Source organism: Salvelinus fontinalis, unplaced genomic scaffold, assembly GCF_029448725.1.
Source record: "Salvelinus fontinalis isolate EN_2023a unplaced genomic scaffold, ASM2944872v1 scaffold_0418, whole genome shotgun sequence".
In the NCBI taxonomy this organism is placed as follows: Eukaryota; Metazoa; Chordata; class Actinopteri; order Salmoniformes; family Salmonidae; genus Salvelinus; species Salvelinus fontinalis.
The window spans coordinates 28,667-50,000 of NW_026600627.1; the positions used below are offsets into that span (position 1 = coordinate 28,667).

Sequence of the window (21,334 nt, forward strand, 5' to 3'; positions counted from 1 at the left end):
GGATGGGTTTGTTGGTTGGTGGATGGATGGATGGATGGATGGGTGGATGGGTAGGTAGTTGGGTGGTTGGTGGATGGATGGATGGATGGATGGGTGTGTAGGTTGTTGGGTGTGTTGGTGGATGGATGGGTGTGTTGGTTGGTGGATGGATGGATGGATGGATGGATGGGTGTGTAGGTTGTTGGGTGTGTTGGTGGATGGATGGATGGATGGGTGGGTGTGTAGGTTGTTGGGTGGGTGGATGGATGGGTGGGTGTGTAGGTTGTTGGGTGGGTGGATGGATGGATGGGTGGGTGTGTAGGTTGTTGGGTGGGTTGGTGGATGGATGGATGGGTGGGTGTGTAGGTTGTTGGGTGGGTTGGTGGATGGATGGATGGATGGGTGTGTAGGTTGTTGGGTGGGTGGATGGATGGATGGATGGATGGGTGGGTGGGTGGGTGGGTGGGTGGGTAGGTTGTTGGGTGGGTTGGTGGATGGATGGGGATGGAGAGAGAGAGAGAGAGAAGAAACTCAAGCTATACACAGAGAGAGACCCAACCAAAGAAAAACAGAATTACTTGACACACTGGAAAGAATTAACAAAAAAACTGAGCAAACTAGAATGCTATTTGGCATTAAACAGAGAGTACACAGTGGCATAATACCTGACCCAAATTTAAGGAAAACATTGACTATGTACAGACTCAGTGAGCATAGCCTTGCTATTGAGAATGGCCGCCATAGGCAGACCTGGCTCTCAAAAGACAGGCTATGTAAACACTGCCCACAAAATGAGGTGGAAACTGAGCTGCACTTCCTAACCTCCTGCCCAATGTATGACCATATTAGAGACACATATTTCCCTCAGATTACACAGATTCACAAAGAATTCAAAAAACAAATCCAATTTTGATAAACTCTCATATCTACTGGGAGAAATACCACAGTGTACCACAGAAATACCACAGTGTACCACAGAAATACCACAGTGTACCACAGAAATATCACAGTGCACCACAGAAATACCACAGAAATACCACGTATGGTTATTTTGACCCTTGATTATTGTTGTTACTATTGTCCCATTTACAATATTGATTATTATTATTTGAATTATGTTGATATTGTAAATCTCCAAGGTAAGCTTTGGCAATATGTACATTGTTACGTCATGCCAATAAAGCAAATTGAGTTAAGAGAGAGGTAGAGAGAGAGAGAGGTAGATAGAGAGAGGTAGAGGGAGAGAGAGGTAGAGAGAGAGGTAGAGAGAGAGAGAGGTAGATAGAGAGAGGTAGAGAGAGATAGAGAGAGGTAGAGAGAGAGAGAGAGGTAGAGAGAGAGAGAGAGGGGTAGAGAGAGAGAGAGAGAGCAAAGAAAATACTGTTTAATAGAGAAGGGTCTTTAGAATTCTGTTGAGAGAATATGTGAGTGTGTGAGAAAGGGGGAAAGAGAGGGAGAGAGGGGGGAAGAGAGGGAGAGGGGGGAAGAGAGGGACAGATGGGGGAGGAGAGAGAGAGAGGGAGGAGGGGAAGGAGACAGAGGGGAGAGAGGGGGAAGAGAGAGGGGAAGAGATGGAGAGAGAGGAGGGGGAAGAGAGAGAGAGAGAGGGGAGAAGAGATGGAGAGAGAGGAGGGGGAAGAGAGAGAGAGAGAGAGGAGGAAGAGAGAGAGACAGAGGGGAGAGGGGGAAGAGATGGAGAGAGAGGAGGGGGAAGAGAGAGAGAGAGAGGAGGAAGAGAGAGAGAGAGGAGGAAGAGAGAGAGAGAGAGGAGGAAGAGAGAGGGAGAGAGAGGAGGAAGAGAGGGAGAAATGTTCCAGCTGAGAGAGAGAAAGGTAGACACAATCTTCTCATAATCTGACAGATCAGCTCCAGGCAGAACACTGTTTGAGCTGCGCTACACTCTCACTGTGAACACACCACAGGGGAGGAGGGAGAGTTGCATTTCTGAATGTGTGTCAAATCAAATCAAGAATGTGTGCGTGTGCGTGCGTCCCCCTCTGTGCATATCCTAATAAAGTTCCTCAGTACTCTGTTTTCTGTGTACTAACAGGCTACGGTCTGTCAGAGCTGTATGTCTCTGTGTCAGACTGGGTGAGGTCTGTCAGAGCTGTATGTCTCTGTGTCAGAGTGGTGAGGTCTGTCAGAGCTGTATGTCTCTGTGTCAGACTGGGTGAGGGCTGTCTGTCAAAGCTGTATGTCTCTGTGTCAGAGTGGGTGAGGTCTGTCTGTCAGAGCTGTATGTCTCTGTGTCAGAGTGGGTGAGGTCTGTCTGTCAAAGCTGTATGTCTCTGTGTCAGAGTGGGTGAGGTCTGTCTGTCAGAGCTGTATGTCTCTGTGTCAGAGTGGGTGAGGTCTGTCAGAGCTGTATGTCTCTGTGTCAGAGTGGGTGTACAGTACAGGACATACTATCTCTGTGTCAGAGTGGGTGTACAGTACAGGACATACTATCTCTGTGTCAAGGGGGTGTACAGTACAGGACATACTATCTCTGTGTGAGTGGGTGTACAGGACATACTATCTCTGTGTCAGAGTGGGTGTACAGTACAGGACATACTATCTCCATGTCAGAGTGGGTGTACAGTACAGGACATACTATCTCTGTGTCAGAGTGGGTGTACAGTACAGGACATACTATCTCTGTGTCAGAGTGGGTGTACAGTACAGGACATACTATCTCTGTGTTAGAGTGGGTGTACAGGACATACTATCTCTGTGTCAGTGGGTGTACAGGACATACTATCTCTGTGTCAGAGTGGGTGTACAGGACATGACATACTATCTCCGTGTCAGAGTGGGTGTACAGTACAGGACATACTATCTCTGTGTCAGAGTGGGTGTACAGTACAGGACATACTATCTCTGTGTCAGAGTGGGTGTACAGTACAGGACATACTATCTCTGTGTCAGAGTGGGTGTACAGGACATACTATCTCTGTGTCAGAGTGGGTGTACAGTACAGGACATACTATCTCTGTGTCAGAGTGGGTGTACAGGACATACTATCTCTGTGTCAGAGTGGGTGTACAGTACAGGACATACTATCTCTGTGTCAGAGTGGGTGTACAGGACATACTATCTCTGTGTCAGAGTGGGTGTACAGGACATACTATCTCTGTGTCAGAGTGGGTGTACAGTACAGGACATACTATCTCTGTGTCAGAGTGGGTGTACAGTACAGGACATACTATCTCTGTGTCAGAGTGGGTGTACAGTACAGGACATACTATCTCTGTGTCAGAGTGGGTGTACAGGACATACTATCTCTGTGTCAGAGTGGGTGTACAGTACAGGACATACTATCTCTGTGTTTAAGATGGAAAGCGTAGCTTTCAGAACAGAACAATGAAAAGCCTCATAACACTCTCCTTATTACTCACATTGGGGAGTTTCTTCTTGACAGTATTTTATATAATTATTGTATTTCTCTCAGATTGCTGTGACTGCTAAAGGAAGTAAGGACAGTATGAGACGTGTCTGTAGAGGTACGGGATAATGAAGGGAGAGGAGGGAGGAAGTGAGGACAGTATGAGATGTGTCTGTAGAGGTACGGGATAATGAAGGGAGAGGAGGGAGGAAGTGAGGACAGTATGAGACGTGTCTGTAGAGGTACGGGATAATGAAGGGAGAGGAGGGAGGAAGTGAGGACAGTATGAGATGTGTCTGTAGAGGTACGGCATAATGAAGGGAGAGGAGGGAGGAAGTGAGGACAGTATGAGATGTGTCTGTAGAGGTACGGCATAATGAAGGGAGAGGAGGGAGGAAGTGAGGACCGTATGAGATGTGTCTGTAGAGGTACGGCATAATGAAGGGAGAGGAGGGAGGAAGTGAGGACAGTATGAGATGTGTCTGTAGAGGTACGGCATAATGAAGGGAGAGGATGGAGGAAGTGAGGACAGTATGAGACGTGTCTGTAGAGGTACGGCATAATGAAGGGAGAGGAGGGAGGAAGTGAGGACAGTATGAGATGTGTCTGTAGAGGTACGGCATAATGAAGGGAGAGGAGGGAGGAAGTGAGGACAGTATGAGATGTGTCTGTAGAGGTACGGCATAATGAAGGGAGAGGAGGGAGGAAGTGAGGACAGTATGAGATGTGTCTGTAGAGGTACGGCATAATGAAGGGAGAGGAGGGAGGAAGTGAGGACAGTATGAGACGTGTCTGTAGAGGTACGGCATAATGAAGGGAGAGGAGGGAGGAAGTGAGGACAGTATGAGATGTGTCTGTAGAGGTACGGCATAATGAAGGGAGAGGAGGGAGGAAGTGAGGACGGTATGAGATGTGTCTGTAGAGGTACAGCATAATGAAGGGAGAGGATGGACTACTGCTGTGATGTTGATTGATGTGAGGAACATTTCTCACTGCAGACACATTTACCTCAGTAAAACATGTCTACTGTTACTGTGTGTTCTATCATTGATGATTACATGATATAATTCTTATACACAGCACAACAATAGGAGGGAATATGTTGTGTGTGCGTGTGTGTGTTTATCCGTGCTCTCACAAAGTGTTCCTGTGTGTTTCCTCTTGTAGCCGTGGTGAAGAATCCTCCAAACAATCTGTGGATCATCGCAGCTGTGCTGGCCCCTATCGCCGTGGTAACGCTCATCATCATCATCATCACCGCCGTGCTCTGCCGGAAGAACAAGAGCGACTTTAAAGCCGACGCCATGGGCAACCTCAACCCCCGTGTCAAGGTGGGCAGACGCACACACACACACACACACACACACACACACACACACACACACACACAACACACACAACACACACACACACACACACACACACACACACACACACACACACACACACACACACACACACACACACACACACACACACACACACACACACACACACACACACACACACACACACCAGGTAGAGGTTATTCATCTTGGTAAGACGGCAGGTAAATCCATTGTTTGGTTAAACCTAGCAGATCATTGCCTATTTTTGCAGTGCATGTTTTCAGCCTACTGTCAGAAGAGAGACGGGAGAAGGAAATGGATGATGACACGTATCTTTGACACTGTTTCTCTTGTTTTTCAGACGTCATATCGGAGGGATGTTACAGGATATTACCACCAGGTATCTACCCTGTTTCTCCCTGGTGTCTGTCCTTGTTGTGAGCTGTGTCTGTCACAGAAGGTTGGTGGCACCTTAATTGGGGAGGACGGGCTCGTGGTAATGACTGGAGAGAAATAAGTAGAATGGTATGAATTACATCAAACACATGGTTTGATGCCATTCCATTTGCTTTGTTTCAGCCATTATAATGAGCCGTCCTCCACTGGTGTGTGTCTACTAGAGGAGTGCAGGGTAATGGGGTGTTTGACTGGCATATGAAATAGGGATACGGATATGCTGCAGTTGAAATAGAGTTTGAATAGTCACTATAACATATGATGGGTGTGTTTGTTTAGGCGACTGTGTGTGTGTATTAGTGTTGGTTGGTATCCAGATGTTCATCACCTTATTCCATCCTTCTCTCATCCCGGGATTTACAGTATTATCAACTTACTACACAAGGTGGTGCCAGAGAAAATTGGGCATCTATTACCAGAATGCTAACAAAATTATCACAAGTAATAGCGAATTTCCATGGAGGCTGCAAGCTAAATATGCTAACGAGTGAAAAAATTAAATATACAAATTGCTAAGACAGGCAATCCAGCACATAAAGTTATACATATATAGGTAGGAGCTGCCAAATGTCAAGCGATGTGAACTAGAGACATTGTGCAAATGAACAAAGTTTTGACACATGCTTGTCTGAAGGAAGAACAGTACTGGCTCTGGAGCAGCATGTGTACACACTGTGCCTGTGTGGAGTCTGGAGTCGCTAGGGCAACGGGCCTGCCTGGTAAGCTTGGAGAAGAGGGCGGAGGAGCAGATAGTCCGAGAACAGAAGAGAAAAAAAACGCAAGGAAATCAAGATAGGGCTTTGACTTCTCAAACACGGCAGAAATCCAACACAATATGATGCCCCCTCACCTTATTAATTTAGCCACTTACTTAGATAACTAGCAAGTTAATTTTAGGGGTCTCGTTAACTGAGAATTTTGTGTTTTTCACGCTGTAAAAATGTAAAATGCATAAGAAATATCTTGCTGTGTTTTGTAAACACAGATGTAATATGCTTCTTATTATAATTTCTGCTTGACGGGCATTCTATCAGCAGACAGCGCTCTGAAAAAGACCTTGTTTTTTAATTGTAAGCTTATTTACTTGTGTGACTGCCAGCCAAATAGCTTTACGTGACTGCCAGCCAAATTCTTTTGTCATTTGATGAAAATGAATATATTTTCTGCCGAATGTGTTACACTAATGTATTTTCTGTGAAGGAAAACTATAGTTGCACGTCCCTGATCACTCTATTGAAGCAAAACAACACTGTTGACTTTCAATATAAAACGCGACCCCTGGCAATACACAGCTGGACTCACCTGCTCCTGCTTTCTCCCATTGTGATATTTACAAACAAGCACGTGACTGGCCCAGCTGTTCTGGGGAACTACGGTAAGCTTTATAATTAAGCAATAAGGCATCTCGGGGTTTGGTGTATATGGCCAATATACTACGGCTAAGGGCTGTGCCTGGCCATATACAACAAACCCCAGAGATGCCTTATTGCTACTATAAACTGGTTACCAACGTAATTAGAGCAGTAAAAATACATGTCTTGTCATACCCGTGGTATACAGTCTGATATACTATGGCTATCAGCCAATCAGCATTCAGGGCTCGAACCACCCACTTTATAATGTAAAATAATGTGACAGGTGAAATGAACACGATCTGCTTTATCTCCTATCATACTGCAGGTATTTACTTAAAAAGTAGCTACAAATATAAAAATGTATTGAAAAACGTCAAAATAAGTAGTTTCAACGGTATTGACAGTATTGAAAAACCATCCCATGGCTATTTCCAAATACCTTGGTATACAGTATATACGGTATACCGCCCAAGCCTAGTGTGTAGGCTATTATGAGTGAGGGAGATGAGAGACCGCAACCAACCTAGCCGACTCACTCTGTAGTAGACTAAAAGCTGTGTGTATGCATGTGAATGCAACCAACCTAGCCGACTCACTCTGTAGTAGACTAAAAGCTGTGTGTATGCGTGTGAATGTGTGTGCGTGCGTGTACGTGTGCGCACGTGCATGCGTGTGTGTGTGTACATGTGTGTACTCTGAAACGAGCTCTTGGTGCGTATTGCTGGAACAAGGTCAGATGTTCTCATCTTAATTGGGTAAAAATAGGCTAGCCGAGACACTAATGATTCTCCTGGCTCAGTACACAGTATAAATACACACAGATCCTACCTATACCATTACACCTGACTCCCTTCTATATGTCTAGTAATGTATGTACTCTCATTGTTAACCTTCTAGACCTCATTTGTCTTTGTTTAAGAAGCAGACACACACACAAACACACACACACACACACACACACACCCCTGTTCTGACCTAGTTTACCACTGTATGCGTTGTCATTCGCTATTGTTTGTATCAGTTTGTTTGGCATTATAGATCAGTTAGTTCACCATTACAGTAATCCAATCACCAATGTTATTTTTCTATGCAAAGACATGGTCCATATTTTGCAGTATAGCAGTATCCCAAGAGGGAGCTTTTGCCTGAACTTTAGTATGAAATAACAAGCAGGATCAAATCACATTGTATTTGTCACATGCTTGGTAAACAACAGGTGTAGACTAACAGTGAAATGCTTACTGATGGGCCCTTCACAACAATAAAGAGAGAAACAACAGGTGTAGACTCACAGTGAAATGCTTACTGATGGGCCCTTCCCAACAATGCAGAGAGAAACAACAGGTGTAGACTAACAGTGAAATGCTTACTGATGGGCCCTTCCCAACAATAAAGGGAGAAACAACAGGTGTAGACTCACAGTGAAATGCTTACTGAAGGGCCCTTCCCAACAATGCAGAGAGAAACAACAGGTGTAGACTAACAGTGAAATGCTTACTGATGGGCCCTTCCCAACAATAAAGAGAGAAACAACAGGTGTAGACTAACAGTGAAATGCTTACTGATGGGCCCTTCCCAACAATAAAGAGAGAAACAACAGGTGTAGACTAACAGTGAAATGCTTACTGATGGGCCCTTCCCAACAATAAAGAGAGAAACAACAATTATAATAATAGAAGAATAGAAAGATAATAATAACACGAGGAATAAATCCACAATGAGTAATAATAACTTAGCTATAAACACGGGGTACCAGTACCGACTAGATGTGCAGAGATACGAGGTAATTGAGGTAGATATGTACATATAGGTAGGGATAAAATGACTAGGCATCAGGATAGATAATTAACTGTAACAGCAGTGTATGTGATATTTACATTTTATTCATTTAGCAGACGCTCTTATCTAGATGAGTTAAAAGAGTTTAACTAACTATTTAGCAGTATTATGGTTTGGGGGTAGAAGCTGTTCAGGGTCCTGTTGGTTCCAGATTTGGTGCATCGGTACCGATTGCCGTGCAGTAGCAGAGAGAACAGTCTATGACTTGAGTATCTGGAGTCTTTAACAATTTTTAGGACCTTCCTCTGACAATGCCTGGTATAGGGGTCCTGTAGTGCCTTGTGGTCAGATGCCAAGCAGTTGCCATACCAAGCGGTGATGCAGCCAGTCAAGATGCTCTCAGTGGTGCAGCTGTAGAACTTTTTGAGGAGCTGAGGGCCCATGCCAAATCTTTTCAGCCTCCTGAGAGGCATTGTCGTGTGCTCTTCACGATTGTGTTGGTGTGTGTGGACCATGATAATTCCACAGTGATGTGGACACCAAGGAACTTGAAGCTCTCGACCTGCTCCACTACAGCCCCATCAATGTGGATGGGGGCGTGCTCGTACCTCTGTTTCCTGTAGTCCAGATCAGCTCCTTTGTCTTGCTGATGTTAAGGGAGAGGTTGTTCTCCTGGCACCATACTGCCAGGTCTCTAACCTCCTCCCTATAGGCTGTCTCATCGTTGTCGGTGGTATCCAATAATGGTATTGGAGTCATGCTTGGTCCCAAAGTCGTGGGTGAACAGGGAGTATAGGAGGAGACTGAGCACGCACCTCTGAGTGGCCCCGGTGTTGTGGGTCAGCGTGGCGGATGTGTTGTTGCCTACCTTGTTTAATCCCTGGGTCCTTAGCTTAGTGATGAGCTTGGAGTCAATGAACAGCATTCTCATGTACAGTAGGTGCTCCTTTTGTCCAGGTGGGAAAGGGCACTGTGGATTGCAGTAGATGTTGCGTCATCTGTGGATATGTGGCGGTATGGGAATTGGAGTGGATCCAGGCTGTCTGGGATGAAGGTGTTGATGTGAGCCATGACAAGCCATTCAAAGCATTTCATGGCTACAGATGTGACTGCTACGGGCCGATAGTCATTTCATCAGATTACCTTGGCGTTCTTGGGCACAGGGACTATGGTGTTTAAAAATTTAACTAGGCAAGTTAGTTAAGAACAAATTCTTATTTACAATGACGGCCCACACCGGCCAAAACCGAACAACGCTGGGCCAATTGTGCGCCGCCCTATGGGACTCCCAATCACAGCCAGTTGTGACACAGCCTGGATTCAAACCAGCGTGTCTGTAGTAACGCCTCAAGCACTGAGATGCAGTGCCTTAGACCTCTGCGCCACTCGGGAGACCTTGAAACATGTAGCATTACAGACTGGGTCAGGGAGAGGTTGAAAATGTCAGTGAAGACACTTGCCAGCTGGTCAGCGCATGCTATGAGTACATGTCCTAGTAATCCATCTAGCTCTCCGGCCTTGTGAATGTTGACCTGTTTAAGGGTCTTACTACATCGGCTCTGGAGAGCGTGATCACACTGTCGTCCGGAACAGTTGGCGCTCTCATGCATGTTTCAGTGTTGCTTGCCTCGAAGCCAGCATAGAAGGTATTTAGCTCGTCTGGTAGGATCGCATCACTGGACAGCTCGCGGCTGGGTTTCCCTTTGTAATCTGTGCTAGTTTGCAAGCCCTTCCACATCCGACGAGAGACAGAGCCGGTGTAGTAGGATTCGATCTTGGTCCTGTATTGACGCTTTGCCTGTTTGATGGTTCGTCGGAGGGCATAGAGGGATTTCTTATAAGGGTCCAGATTAGTATCCCGCTCCTTTAAAGCGGCAGCTCTAGTCTTTAGCTCAGTTCAGATATTTCCTGTAATCCATGGCTTCTGATTGGAATGTGGGGATGATGTTGTCTATGCCCTTATTAAGGAAGCCGGTGACTGATGTGGTTAGCTCCTCAATGCCATCGGATGAATCACGGAACATATTCCAGTCTATGCTAGTGAAACAGACCTGTAGTTTAGCATGTGTGTGTGTGTGTTAGTGCAGTAGCCTATCCACCATCAGTGGATCAATGATAGACCCTCCATTATGTTTACCAAAGGGATATCCCTCTGCCTGTCTGTGTCCACCTTTCACTTTCTCTGTTTGTTTCTGTCTATCTTTGCACCATCAGCCAGTCTGTAAAGTATATTGAGGTGGGTGTTATTGAAGCAGACACTGTGAAATGTGCTGGGGACCCTGAGGAGTGAACCCATGGGGTTAAACCTGGTTCTTGCTGTGTTGGAGCAGTCAAGTTGTCAATATGAGGGATGGACAAATACCTTGGGAATTTGCATTCTATCACACTTTATTTTTAAAGTACATCACTTGGGGGGAAACTAATTGAATAGTGATACTGTGAATATCACCTCTCAGTGAGACTGTCATGCTGTGTGACTGCAGATGTAGCACTTCCCTCTATATCCCTCTGAGAACCACTCCTCTGACAGCCCTGCAGCCAGCACTTTCCCTCTATATCCCTCTGAGAACCACTCCTCTGACAGCCCTGCAGCCAGCACTTTCCCTCTATATCCCTCTGAGAACCACTTCTCTGACAGCCCTGCAGCCAGCACTTTTATTGTATATCCCTCTGAGAACCACTTCCCTGACAGCCCTGCAGCCAGCACTTTCCCTCTATATCCCTCTGAGAACCACTCCTCTGACAGCCCTGCAGCCAGCACTTTCCCTCTATATCCCTCTGAGAACCACTTCTCTGACAGCCCTGCAGCCAGCACTTTCCCTCTATATCCCTCTGAGAACCACTCCTCTGACAGCCCTGCAGCCAGCACTTTTATTCTATATCCCTCTGAGAACCACTTCTCTGACAGCCCTGCAGCCAGCACTTTTATTGTATATCCCTCTGAGAACCACTTCCCTGACAGCCCTGCAGCCAGCACTTTCCCTCTATATCCCTCTGAGAACCACTCCTCTGACAGCCCTGCAGCCAGCACTTTCCCTCTATATCCCTCTGAGAACCACTTCTCTGACAGCCCTGCAGCCAGCACTTTTATTGTATATCCCTCTGAGAACCACTTCCCTGACAGCCCTGCAGCCAGCACTTTCCCTCTATATCCCTCTGAGAACCACTCCTCTGACAGCCCTGCAGCCAGCACTTTCCCTCTATATCCCTCTGAGAACCACTTCTCTGACAGCCCTGCAGCCAGCACTTTTATTGTATATCCCTCTGAGAACCACTTCTCTGACAGCCCTGCAGCCAGCACTTTCCCTCTATATCCCTCTGAGAACCACTTCTCTGACAGCCCTGCAGCCAGCACTTTCCCTCTATATCCCTCTGAGAACCACTTCTCTGACAGCCCTGCAGCCAGCACTTTCCCTCTATATCCCTCTGAGAACCACCCCTCTGACAGCCCTGCAGCCAGCACTTTTAGTCTGCATGAAAACTTCACCACCATCCACACCTTTGTGTGTGTGTTTAAGACTTTTATATAAACCCCACTGTGTCTCTCTCCTCTTCTGTCTGGAGTCTGACTACATTAGAATATTTTTGAGAATTCTTTGAATCTCATCTTTTTATTGCCCACTGTGATTCATTTATTAGACATTAGAAGGAGAGAAAGTGAGATCAAAGAAGTCTTCAAAAAAACGACGTGTATGGAGTTCAAGACACAGGATAGATATCCCATTAATACATGAACTAGAGTTCGGAAAAGTCATTTAGGCATTTCGGTTTTCTGTCTGAATGTGTGTGTCTGTCTGACTGCCTGTATGTCTCTTTAAATGTGTATATCAATCAATCAAATGTATTTATAAAGCCCTTCTTACATCAGCTGATGTCACAAAGTGCTGTACAGAAACCCAGCCTAAAACCCCACACAGCAAGCAATGCAGGTGTAGAAGCACGGTGGCTAGGAAAAAGTCCCTAGAAAGGTCAGAACCTAGAGAGGAACCAGGCTGTGAGGGGCGGCCAGTCCTCTTCTGGCTGTGCCGGGTGGAGATTATAACAGAACATGACCAAGATGTTCAAGTGTTCATAGATGACCAGCATGGTCAAATAATAATAATTACAGTGGTTGTAGAGGGTGCATTAGGTCAGCACCTCAGGAGTAAATGTCAGGTTGCTTTTCATAGCCGATCATTCAGAGTATCTCTACCGCTCCTGCTGTCTCTAGAGAGTTGAAAACAGCAGGTCTGGGACAGGTAGCACGTCCGGTGAACAGGTCAGGGTTCCATAGCCGCAGGCAGTACAGTTGAAACTGGAGCAGCAGCACGACCAGGTGGACTGGGGACAGCAAGGAGTCATCAGGCCAGGTAGTCCTGAGGCATGGTCCTAGGGCTCATGTCCTCTGAGATAAAGAAAGAAAGAAAGAAAGAAAGAGAGAGAGAGAGTTAGAGAGAGCATACTTAAATTCACACAGGACACCGGATAAGACAAGAGAAATACTTCAGATATAACAGACTGACCCTAGCCCCCCGACACATAAACTATTGCAGCATAAATACTGGAGGCTGAGACAGGAGGGGAGACACCATGGCCCCGTCTGACAATACCCTTGGACAGGGCCAAACAGGAAAGATATAATCCCACCCACTGCCAAAGCACAGCCCCCACACCACTAGAGGGATATCTTCAACCACCAACTTACCATCCTGAGACAAGGCTGAGTATAGCCCACGAAGATCTCCCCACTGCACACACCCAAGGGGGGGGCGCCAACCCAGACAGGAAGATCACGTCAGTGACTCAGCCCACTCAAGTGACGCACCCCTCCTAGGGACGGCATGAAAGAGCACCAGTAAGCCAGTGACTCAGCCCCTGTAATAGGGTTAGAGGCAGAGAATCCCAGTGGAGAGAGGGGAACCGGCAGGGCAGAGACAGCAAGGGCGGTTCGTTGCTCCAGTGCCTTTCCGTTCACCTTCACACTCCTGGGCCAGACTACACTCAATCATAGGACCTACTGAAAAGATGAGTCTTCAATAAAGACTTAAAGGTTGAGACCGAGTCTGCGTCTCTCACATTTATAGGCAGACCATTCCATAAAAATTGAACTCTAGGAGAAAGCCCTGTCTCCAGCTGTTTGCTTAGAAATTCTAGGGGACAGTAAGGAGGCCTGCGTCTTGTGGCCGTAGCGTACGTGTAGGTATGTACGGCAGGACCAAATCAGAAAGATAGGTAGTAGCAAGCCCATTTAATGCTTTGTAGGTTAGCAGTAAAACCTTGAAATCAGCCCTTGCGTTAACAGGAAGCCATTGTAGAGAGGCTAGCACTGGAGTAATATGATCACATTTTTTGGTTCTAATCAAGATTCTAGCAGCCGTGTTTAGCACTAACTGAAGTTTATTTAGTGCTTTATCCGGGTAGCCGGAAAGGAGAGCATTGCAGTAGTCTAACCTAGAAGTGACAAAAGCATGGATTACTTTTTCTGCATAATTTTGGACAGAAAGTTTCTGATTTTGGCAATGTTACATAGATGGAAAAAAGCTGTCGTTGAAACAGTCTTGATATGTTCGTCAAAAGAGAGATCAGGGTCCAGAGCAACGCCGAGGTCATTCACAGTTTTATTTGAGACGACAGTACAACCATCAAGATTAGTTGTCAGATTCAACAGAATATCTCTTTGTTTCTTGGGACCTAGTGGGACCTAGAACAAGCATCTCTGTTTTGTTCAAGTTTAAAAGTAGACAATTTGCCGCCATCCACTTCCTTATGTCTGAAACACAGGCTTCCAGGAAGGGCAATGTTGGGGGTTCCCCATGTTTCATCGAAATGTACAGATGTGTGTCGTCTGCATAGCAGTGAAAGTTAACATTATGTTCCCGAATGACATCACCTAGAGGTAAAATATATAGTGAAAACAATAGTGGTCCTAAAATGGAGCCTTGAGGAACACTGAAATTTACAGTTGATTTGAGGACAAACCATTCACAGAGACAAACTGAAATCTTCCCGACAGATAAGATCTAAACCAGGCCAGAACTTGTCAGTGTAGACCAATTTAGGTTTCCAATCTCTCCAAAAGAATGTGGTGATCGATGGTATCAAAAGCAGCTCTAAGGTCTAGGAGCACGAGGATAGATGCAGAGCCTCGGTCTGACGCCATTAAAAGGTCATTTACCACCTTCGCAAGTTTAGTATGTCTCTTTAAATGTGTGTATGTCTCTTTTTAAATGTGCATTTGTCTCTGTCTGTGTATACATAATATGCTGACCGTGTGTGTGTGTGTGTGTGTGTGTGTGTGTGCCATTAGATGGCCATTGAGACGGTAAGCTTGCATCCATCACTCACCTGTTTCCACTCATCTCTCTCCCCCCTGCGTCCTCCCTACAGCCTGTCCAGGGATTTGACTATGCCAAGCAGCACCTGGGCCGGGTGCAGGGTGGGGAGGGAGAGACCCTCCCCGTGACCCAGGACACCCTGGTGCTGCCCCTGCCCGTCCGGGAAGCCCACCTCTCCCTCTCCCTGGAGAAAGCCCTGCACCAGGAAGGCACCGCCAACAAGAAGACCCTCAACTCGGACATACGCAAGAGGTACTAAAGTCACCTCACATGGCCATACAGAGGGTGTCATAGGAATATATCTACAGTTTAAACTACTTGTTTTGTGTTGAGCCAATCAGATGTGATGTTACTGAGCTGGATAAGCTTATTGTGCTCCTGCAGAGGAGAGAGCATGTGACTGGCTAGTAGCTGAGCTCCATTCACGTCAGACTATTGTTATTCAGTTAAATATAGAGAGGGGAGATATTTCAGGAATACATTTACTCTAGTATTCTTGTCTTGAAGAGCTTTCCTGAGATCCGTTGACCTCAGATTATTATCAGTTGAATCACAGCAATTTATTCAGGAATGGTATTTTTACCTCTGCTTTTGTCTACGTTAAAGGAATTTCCCTGATATCTTTCCATAAGACTATTATGAGTGATTTGTCCCTGTGGGTAAAATCCTTAATGGTGTTCTGGATGAGACAACGATGTTACCACGACGTTATCTCCTTACCTCCTTACCTAGTTTACTGTATGTCCTACAGTGATGTTGGCTAGACCTTCATAAAACCCTCACCATCCTAATGCACCACACAGATGCCTAAAGTCTTCTTCCCATGTTTTCTGTTATTGTACTGTGGATGTTGACAAGCTTCTCTAGTTAAAGGGATAGTCAAGGGTAGCCAGGGGGAATTCAGGGGCAGTTTGGAGGCTTTTAAATGACAAATTACAACGTGCTGACTTTAAGAGGCAGGGTTATAAGAGTTGTGGTGAAGCTCAGCTGTGGTCTGCCATGTATGATGTGATAGAATATAATAGATTAGAACTGAATAGAATGGAATGGACTAGAATAGATTAGAACTGAATGGAATGGACTGGATTAGAATAGAATAGATTAGAACTGAATAGAATGGAATGGACTAGAATAGATTATAACTGAATGGAATGGACTGGATTAGAATATAATAGATTAGAACTGAATGGAATGGAATAGAATAGATTAGAACTGAATGGAATGGAATAGGTTAGATTAGAACTGAATGGAATGGAATAGAATAGATTAGAACCGAATAGAACTTAATTGAATAGAATAGATCAGAACTGAATAGAACAGATCAGAACTGAATAGATTGGAATGGAATACAATATATTATAATTGAATAGAATGGAATAGAATATATTAGAACTGAATGGAATAGAATAGAGTAGAACAGAATGGAATAGAATAGAATAGAATGGAATGGAATAGATTATAATTTAATAGAATAGATCAGAACTGAATAGAATGGAATGGAATAGAATATATTAGAACTGAATGGAATGGAATAGAATATATTAGAACTGAATGGAATGGAATAGAATAGAATAGAACACTCCTGTCCTCTGACATCATCATACTCCACCCCCATGCTGAGTAATAGTGAATCATTAGAGGGGTGTCTCTGTATGGGCAGTTGGAATCAACCAATCACCACATCTGACAGGGACAGGGGGGCCCTTAGGCAAATGCTAAATCATGCTAAACTGCTCTATGAGGGAGCAGAAAAGGACTTCATGTTTCACAATGCTGCAGGAGAACAAGGATGGAATGAGGATTGGTTCTGGTGAAGTTTAGAATATGAAACAGATAAAGGGATTGTTTTTGGAGCATCTTGTGACCCTGAACTCAAGGTTCGGATCCTTCTCACCGTCAACAAAGTGATTCCTGTTATCTTTGGCTTCCCATTCATGGTTGGGCTGGTGTGTTGTTGTGACTACCACAGGGTTTGGCCGGCAGGGATGTCCTTGCCCCATCACGCACTATCAACTCCTGTGGCGGGCCGGGCGCAGTGCACACTGACCTGGTCGCCAGGTATACGCTGTTTCCTGTGACACATTGGTGCGGCTGGCTTCCAGGTGAAGTGAGCATTGTGTCAAGAAGCAGTGCGGCCTGGTTGGGTTGTTTTGGAGGATGCACGGCTCTCGACATTCGCCTCTCTCGAGTCCGTGCGGGAGTTGCAGCCATGAGACAAGACCCAATTGGGGATAAACATTTTTTTTTTTAAATATCATGAAAGATTTGATGAATATCGTATCTTGTTAGATCACATTTGTTGAAAGTGCGCCAATCTGGTCAATGGAACACTGCATCAATCAACCCCTTAACTGCATCTATTATCCCCTTTGGTGACATCGTCACAGCCTTATCCACTGGTGACATCATCATAGCCTTCTCCACTGGTGACATCTTCATAGCCTTATCCACTGGTGACATCTTCATAGCCTTATCCACTGGTGACATCATCACAGCCTTCTCCACTGGTGACATCTTCATAGCCTTATCCACTGGTGACATCATCATAGCCTTATCCACTGGTGACATCTTCATAGCCTTATCCACTGGTGACATCATCATAGCCTTATCCACTGGTGACATCATCACAGCCTTATCCACTGGTGACATCTTCACAGCCTTATCTACTGATGACATCATCACAGCCTTATCCACCGGTGACATCATCACAGCCTTATCTCCTAACCACTTGGTGACATCATCATAGCCTTCTCCACTGGTGACATCATCATAGCCTTCTCCACTGGTGACATCATCATAGCCTTATCCACTGGTGACATCTTCATAGCCTTATCCACTGGTGACATCATCACAGCCTTATCCACTGGTGACATCATCACAGCCTTACTAACCACTTGGTGACATCATCATAGCCTTCTCCACTGGTGACATCATCACAGCCTTACTAACCACTTGGTGACATCTTCATAGCCTGTGTGTCTCTTTTTAAATGTGCATTTGTCTCTGTCTGTGTATACATAATATGCTGACCGTGTGTGTGTGTGTGTCACAGCCTTATCCACTGGTGACATCATCACAGCCTTATCTCCTTGGTGACAACACAGCCTTATCTCCTTGGTGACATCATCACAGCCTTAACCACTTGGTGACATCATCATAGCCTTATCCACTGGTGACATCTTCATAGCCTTATCCACTTGGTGACAACACAGCCTTATCTCCTTGGTGACATCATCACAACCTTTTCCACTCGTGACTTGCATTCTCCAGCACACTGTCTGTGCAAAACTACTGCCTCACTGCTGATTCATACACATAGGCAATATACTGAGACAGACTGAATAAGGAAGACTGAAGAGACACTTGAGTAGAGTGTTTGCTGCACAGTCTTCCCCAGATGATCTTGAGCTACTTGTATGTTATTGAGTAAAATAATAACAGGTGGTGTTCATTACATTTCTGGGGCCAGGATGCAATTTGCATGGACCAATGGAGTGCAACGCATCACTTTCCCAAAACAGCACAAATAAAAAGCACCCAATGGTAGAATACTGAGAGAGCCCTCCCCTACCAGTCAAATCTATCAACATGTAAATGAAAGTTAGAAACCCACCACCCCCCACACCATCACCATCACTACCACTACCACCACCACTCCCACCATCACCACCACTCCCACCATCACCACCACTACCACCATCACCACCACTCCCACCATCACCACCACTACCACCATCACTACCACCATCACCCCCCACACTACCACCATCACCACCACTACTACCATCACCACCACTACCACCATCACTACCACCATCACCCCCCACACTACCACCACCCCCCACACTACCACCATCACTACCACTACCACCATCACTACCACCATCACTACCACCATCACCCCACACACTACCACCATAACCACCACTACCACCACCACCACTACCACCACCACCACCACTACCACCACCCCCCACACTACCACCATCACCACCACTACCATCATCACTACCACCATCACCACCACTACCACCATCACCACCACCACTACCACCACCACCACCACTACCACCACCACCACTACCACCACCACCACCACCACCACTACCACCATCACCACCACCACTACCACTACCACCACCACCACCAGCACTACCACCACCCCCCACACTACCATCACCACACCCACTACCACAGTCACCACCACTACCACCACCACCACCACCACTACCACCACCACTACCACCACCCCCCACACTACCACCATCACCACCACTACCACCATCACTACCACCACCACCACCACTACCACCATCACCACCACTACCACCATCACTACCACCACTACCACCATAACCACCACTACCACCATAACCACCACTCCCACCATCACCACCACTACCACCATCACTACCACCACCACCACCACCACCACCACTACCACCATCACCACCACTCCCACCATCACCACCACTACCACCATCACTACCACCATCACCACCACTCCCACCATCACCATCACCACGCCTACCCCCCACACTACCACCATAACCACCACTACCACCACCACCACCCCCCACACTACTACCATCACCACCACTACCACCACCTCCATCACCACCACCCCCCACACTACCACCATCACCACCACTACCACCATCACTACCACCACCTCCCTCACCACCACCCCCCACACTACCACCATCACCACCACTACCACCATCACCACCACTACCCCCACCACCCCCACACTACAACCATCACCATCATCACCACCACTACCACCACCACCACCACCACCACCACTACCACCACCACCACCACCACCACCACCACCACCACCACCACCACCACCACCACCACTACCACCACCACCACCACCATCACCACCACTACCACCACTACCACCACCACCACCACCACCACCACCACCATCACCACCACCCCCCGCACTACCACCAAAACCACCACTACCACCAGCACCACCACTACCACCACCTCCACCACTACCACCACCCCCCACACTGCCACCACCATCACCACCACTACCCCCCACACTGCCACCATCACCACCACCCCCCACACTACAACCACCACCATCACCACCACCCCCCACACTACAACCACCACCATCACCACCACCCCCAAACTACCATCACCACCACCCCCATACTACCACCACCACCATCACCACCACCCCCCACACTACCACCACCACCATCACCACCACCCCCCACACTACAACCACCACCATCACCACCACCCCCACACTACCATCACCACCACCACCCCCCACACTACAACCACCACCATCACCACCACCCCCCATACTACCACCACCACCATCACCACCACCCCCCACACTACCACCACCACCATCACCACCCCCCCCCCCCACACTACCACCACCCCCACACTACCACCCCCCACACTACTACCACCACCACCACCACCCCCCACACTACCACCACTACCACCACCCCCCACACTACCACCATCACCACCACCACCACCATCACCACCACCCCCCACACTACCACCATCACCACCACCCCCACACTACCACCATCACCACCACTACCACCACCACCACCACCACCACTCCCCACACTACCACCATCACCACCACCCCCACACTACCACCATCACCACCATCACCACCACTACCACCACCACCATCACCATACCAGTCAAATCTATCAACATGTAAATTAAAGTTAGAAACCCACCACCCCCCACACCATCACCATCACCACCATCACCATCACCACGCCTACCCCCCACACTACCACCATCACCACCACTACCACAACCACCATCACCACCACCCCCCACACTACCACCATCATCACCACTACCCCCCACACTGCCACCATCACCACCACCCCCCACACTACCACCACTACCACCATCACCACCACTACCACACCCACCATCACCACCACCCCCTACACTACCACCACTACCACCACCCCCCACACTACCACCACCACCACCACCACCACCATCACCACCACTACTACCACCACCACCACCATCACTACCACCATCACCACCACCATCATCACCACCACTACCACCACCACCACCATCATCACCACCACCACCATCATCACCACCACCACCATCATCACCACCACTACCACCACCACCACCATCATCACCACCACCACCACCATCACCACCCCCATCATCACCACCATCATCACCACCATCATCACCACCACCACCACCAACACCATCACCACCACCACCCTCACACCATCATCATCACCACCACCACCCCCCCACCATCATCATTACCACCACCACCCCCACACCATCATCACCATCACCACCATCATCACCACCACCACCACCACCACCATCATCACCACCACCACCACCATCACAACCACCATCACCACACCATCACCACCACCACCCCCCCACCATCATCATCACCACCACCACCACCACCATCACCACCACCACCCCCACACCATCATCATCACCACCACCACCCCACACCACCATCACCACCACCACGTTGTACTTTATAATGGCCTACCACCTCTTTTCTCTTTTCCAAAGTCTTGTAATCAAATGCCAGTTGCTGTGGGCAGGTAGCCTAGTAGTTAAGAGCATTTGGCCAGTAACCAAAAGGTTGCTGGTTCAAATCCCAGAGCCATCTAAGTGAAAAATTTGCCAATGTACCCTTGAGAACGGCACTTAACCCCCAATGCTCATGTAATTCGCTCTGGATAAGAGTGTCTGTTA

General features: G+C 47.3%; 1 protein-coding gene across 2 annotated transcripts in view; it reads left to right on the forward strand.

Annotated features, from left to right (window-relative positions):
• Window positions 1-21,334, forward strand: part of kiaa1549lb (KIAA1549-like b) — a gene marked incomplete at its 5' end in the record, with an annotated part of 69,848 nt that overhangs the window by 19,607 nt on the left and 28,907 nt on the right. For both annotated transcript variants that reach the window (XM_055913970.1, XM_055913971.1), the window contains 3 exon segments: window positions 4,511-4,674; window positions 5,033-5,071; window positions 14,628-14,827. In XM_055913970.1, the coding sequence (XP_055769945.1) occupies window positions 4,511-4,674; window positions 5,033-5,071; window positions 14,628-14,827 (403 nt within the window).